At 42.8% G+C, this 4,882-nt stretch overlaps 1 protein-coding gene across 1 annotated transcript; it reads left to right on the top strand.

Annotated features, from left to right (window-relative positions):
• The first annotated feature begins 310 nt into the window (after window positions 1-310).
• On the top strand, window positions 311-2,028 carry LOC124172555. Its single transcript, XM_046552001.1, has 2 exons — window positions 311-379; window positions 495-2,028. Exon 2 carries the CDS (start codon window positions 497-499, stop codon window positions 1,892-1,894), a length of 1,398 nt encoding a protein of 465 aa, XP_046407957.1. The 5' UTR covers window positions 311-379; window positions 495-496; the 3' UTR covers window positions 1,895-2,028.
• The last annotated feature ends 2,854 nt before the right edge of the window (window positions 2,029-4,882 follow it).

Here is a 4,882-nt window from a genome sequence, read left to right as displayed (position 1 = left end):
CGACGGGTTAAGCCGAAAAATACGAGTGGTGGAGGTAATGGATGATGAAGATTGGAAGAAGTACCAAGCCGAGGATATGGAATGCCAGGAGTGGAAGTCGTGCGAGAGTTTTGAAGAGAAAAATGGACTGCTGTTCCGATCGACAAGTGAGGGATTAAAGGTGGTGGTTCCTGTGATCCGACGGGAAACTGTGTTCCGCCAACATCACGACCACGCTCTGTCAGGACACCTAGGAGTGAAGCCGACTATTAGACGAATACGACAGATGTACTGGTGGCCCTCCCTTGATAAAGATGTGAGAGAGATGATTGATAGCTGTGTTCCTTGTAATCAACGTAGCCCTTACGGCAAGACGAGGGCACCCTTGAAGAAACTTCCAGTAAGTACCTCCCCATTTTCCTTCATCAGCATATATATTGTTGGGCCCCTACCGCGCACCTCGAACGGCAACCGGTTTATACTTACCATTCTCGATCATTTTTCACGGTATTTAGAGATGGTGGCCATTCCCTCACAGACAGCGGAAGTGGTGGCCGACGCTCTACTTAGGCGGTGGATTTTGAAATTCGGTGTTCCTGATTATATACTATCGGATCAGGGCCCTAACTTTGAGTCGGCTTTGTTCCAGAATTTGTGTAAATTTCTAGGGGTATCTAAATTACGTACATCACCCTTTCACCCCAGCTGTAACGGAAGGTGTGAGAGAGTGCATCGAACCATCTCGCAAATGCTAAGCCACTATGTTAATGGAAGAGACAATAGCTGGGATATGTGGTTAGCGTTTTCGGTGGCCGGATATAATTCATCCTATCATAGTAGCACGCGAGTGACTCCGTTCAAGGTGATTTTCGGTCGCGAAATGAAGACGCCCTTCCATTGCTTAGAGACCGTAGAGACTAGTACGAGAGATTCATATGTGGACGAACTAAGTGATCAACTCAAGCAGATTTGGAAAGAATGTTTGGGGAACAGTGAGAGGGCCCTTGAGTCGCAGGCACGGCAATACAACAAGAGGAGCAGGGATGTGAACTACCAGCCGGGTCAATACGTTTACCTAAACGACCCCTGTATAAAGCCCGGCAGAATCCGCAAGTTCCACAAACCTTTTTCGGGGCCTTATAAAATCCTTGAAGTGCTCAATGACTCTAATCTACGTTTGCAGCTACGTTTTAGGACTATCGTGGTGCATAAAGACCGCGTTAAGGCACATAGGGGTGTGAGAAATAAGGAACATGAATACGCAGACGCAATCAGGGGCGAAAAAAGGCGTGGGCGTCCGAGATTACTGATGGCGAGTGGGAAAGGAGTTGAGGAAGCATCAACGTCTCCGGAAATCGTTTCCACCTCCCCTTCTTCCACTCCAAATGCAACAACGAGGAAGAAAGAAATAGTGACAGTTTCCCTCCCTGTCCCTTCTTCGAAAATTGATGCCGTTTCCGATTTGGAGAGCGAGGCATCTTGGTCGGCGGTTTCCGATCATTCGGAGGACGAGCGTGCAGACGAATGGAAAGCCGACCGACCACGCCCACCCCGAGCAGAGCAGCCGTTACCTCAGCGTTCGCCGTACCCGCTGCGAAGTAGGCGGCGAGTTGCTGATAAAGACAAGGAAGACCCCGTGGAGATTGTTGACACGTCGGCGGCGACCTTGCCCGTTACGACCTTGCCTTCCTCCCAGTGCCCACCCCATTTTGAAGATAGCGCGGACCGCGCGAAGATAACGCAGACAGCAGCGGAGACTCCTTTGACCACCATGCCCCCTGAAGCTCTCTCATCCCTCAGTGCAAATTCCCCCGAAGTGTGTCCCGGTGCATATGATGAGCAAAGCAGCGAGAGTAATTGTGAAAGTACGACGCTAGCCGTTTGCCCATATAATTTGAGGCCACGGCCATGTTAAATAGTGAGTGATGAGGCCATTATGGTGTTGGCCGAGTGTTTGCCCGAGGGGCGTTGAGTGTTTTTGAGTGTATGTAAGTCTACGAATGTAGTATCTATGTAAGTGCGACGGAACAGAGTGTTTTCCATTTGGATGATGGAGTACTGATTGAGAAAAATATTTAAAATTGGTGATTGCATTATGTCTTTTCATGATTCGAACAGTGATTTTGTATGTTCTGGAATTTTGAATTGGTAATGGTATCATCTTTGCCCAGTTGATTGTATGATAAGTGCAGTGTTTGTGTTGATTCAAGGGGGGTTATTGGGTTTACTAAGAAGCACGAAAATTCTTCAAATCTCTTTCTAAATGACTTGTGCTGACTTTGAAGGGGTTACCATAATCAATGTAGTGTGGGATTGTGATTTTCTTAATAGCGTTATATTGGGTTTTGGGTTCATTGTGGTGTTGTATTCTTGTCTTGTTTTTTCAACATTTTATCCTGTTCTCCTATCGGTGGTGACCAATGTCTTATTTTTTATTTTGACTTTTCAGTGTAATCGATTGTGTGCAATTTTTATGGAGCTGTCAATGTTAAGTGGTATAAATCTCTATGTGGTGTGGGAATGCAAGTGGTCGGCTGACAGTTAGAAAAATTTCACTATGTTCAATTTTTCTTTTGGAGGGGGGAATGGTGTGAGTCTCACGCTGACTTGCATTCCCACCATACTTACCTGTAGAGCAAGCAGATACCTAATGCCTTCCTCCCACCTCTCCCTGCATCCGGTGAGAAGAGCGGTGGGAACTGCAAGCTGGCTGATGCGTCGGTGGGAAGGAGACACGACGTGTGGAGTTGGTTTGTAGACGCCTTGTGGAATGGTTGTATCTTAATTTGAATAAAGAGGAGTTATGGAAAGGACCGGGAATTGGTTATTAATTTCTTAATTCCCTTCCTCGCGTTCCCTCTGCGACCTCCGGCGGACCCGAGAGACTTTACAGTTTCGTGAAATAGGTCGATTTTGAAGACGATCGGCGCCATGGAGGACACACCGCACGTGAAATATTGAGCCAAAAAACATTTATACTTAAAATATAAATATTTACCCCTAGTGGAATATAAATTTTACTCAGATACTACAATGTTTACTTCTTAAATTTTAGCGTTTTTACCCGAATTTTTAAATAAACTGTACAATATCGTTTAGAACACCACGTTCCGCAGCGGTGACTTTTGCACCAACACAAAGGAAAAATTATATGCAACGTAGCAGTATAGAAAATTTTTGCCACTATATCCTACTCCGACCCCAGTAATTGATTTAACTACAATGATGCAATGCGCTAATGCGGACAGCGGCCGGGCTTGCGCGTGGCAGGACTCGAGGATATCCAGAACTTCAGAACAAAATAGAATCCCTCAAATGCTATTTTCCCATTCCATCTGTTAGAAGGATTAATTTTCGTCCTCATGTGGCACAATGACCCTCGGACGCCTCTTTCGTGGCCTCCTCAACTGTATGCATGGCAAAGACCTTCAAAAAGGCCTAAGACATTTATTTCGCCCAAAGGGAAAACCCAACCGCCGCTCTCTGTGCGCTTGTAATGAATTGCACTTCGGCCCGCGGGGATGAACGGAGTAAGCCTGTTCACACTTCAAAAGCCCGAAAAAGTCCGGCCAATACTCAGATTTTGCCAAAATGTAAGACAAAAGAGTGAGTTTCCTCAAGCGTGGAACGTGTCCAGTATCCTCGAAGTGTTGTAAAGAAGACTTGCTCGGTTGAAGAAGAGCGTCCGTTGTGTTTTAGTTTAGTGTTGTTGTTTAATAACCCCTGTCAAACAATTCTGTTGTTATTTGTGGTGCAGAAAGTGTATATGATTTAGTTTTCATTGTTATTGCCTTTGGCTAAGACCTCAGTTGATATGAGAAATTTCACTCGATTTGAGAAGGATGAAAAATTTCTTGAAAGTGGAAAAGGATCTGTATCGTTTAAAAAAAATACGTATTAGACTGCTTCAGCAGCAATCTAGAGTTAGATGAGGACCTTCATTCCAAAGTTATCTTGAAAAATTGCTAATCTTATATCTTATCATTTACAATGATATAGCGATCGCCATCACATTAAGCTGAAATCGGAAAAAGCATTATATTTACAAGCCTTAGAATAATCACACTCAATACATACTGAAATAATTTTATTCTTAAGTAACCTTTTTAAAGCAGGAGACGTCTGTCAATTTAGTATAAAATGATGGTAAAAATTTTCCATTTTTTTTATTCGACTGAAGGTTTTTGCTACTGATGCATCATGTTTTAAAATGCATAAAAAATTCAAATCATAGAATAATATATATTAACATTTTTAGAGTCAATGGTGGTGAAAGTTACAATTTTGACGGACATTTCTATTTATTTTAAGTAACAACCTAATACCCTATTTTTCACATGTTTTTACAATAGCGCAGAGTAAAATATTGATATTCATTTTGCTTTACGAAGTGTTATGTACCACCTCATCAAGCGTTGTGGCTCCAAAGTAATGTATATTGGTTCTTATACGCTTCCTCATATGCTTCTTTCACAATTTCACAGAGAAAATAGTCAGTTTATCTTGGTGAGTGCAAAAGCATCATAGTGCTTGGGCTAAGGGAGCGAGGAACTGGGGTTTATTTTCCCTAGATCGTGATATTTCAGCGTTGAGGCCAAACTACCACTAACGGTAGTAAAAGATATCTCGGAAAAATAGAAAGATAGATTTTCCAAGCAAGATATATCAGTGCCTGCGTAATTATTATCCAGGGCATGTTTTTCTTATTTTCGATTTGCTAGTCCGGTGATTTAGACTGTTGATATTTCGGATGAGAAAAAAATGGAGCGCATGAAATTAACCCTCAAAGAAATAAATGACGTTATTGTTAATGAAAGTGGACATTCATTCTATTCAAAATGTAAATTGGCCCTTCAATATCTTCATCACTTTTTTAACTTGGGTAAAGACGTGATGACAAAGA

This window comes from Ischnura elegans, chromosome 1 (assembly GCF_921293095.1).
Source record: "Ischnura elegans chromosome 1, ioIscEleg1.1, whole genome shotgun sequence".
Classification (NCBI taxonomy): domain Eukaryota; kingdom Metazoa; phylum Arthropoda; class Insecta; order Odonata; family Coenagrionidae; genus Ischnura; species Ischnura elegans.
Note: the sequence above shows the minus strand (reverse complement) of the source record. Positions and strands in the feature narration are given on the sequence as shown.

What these genes read in the sequence shown, in the direction of transcription:
- LOC124172555 (XM_046552001.1), top strand. Translation starts at nt 497, where the DNA reads ATGGTGGCCATTCCCTCACAGACAGCGGAAGTGGTGGCCGACGCTCTA.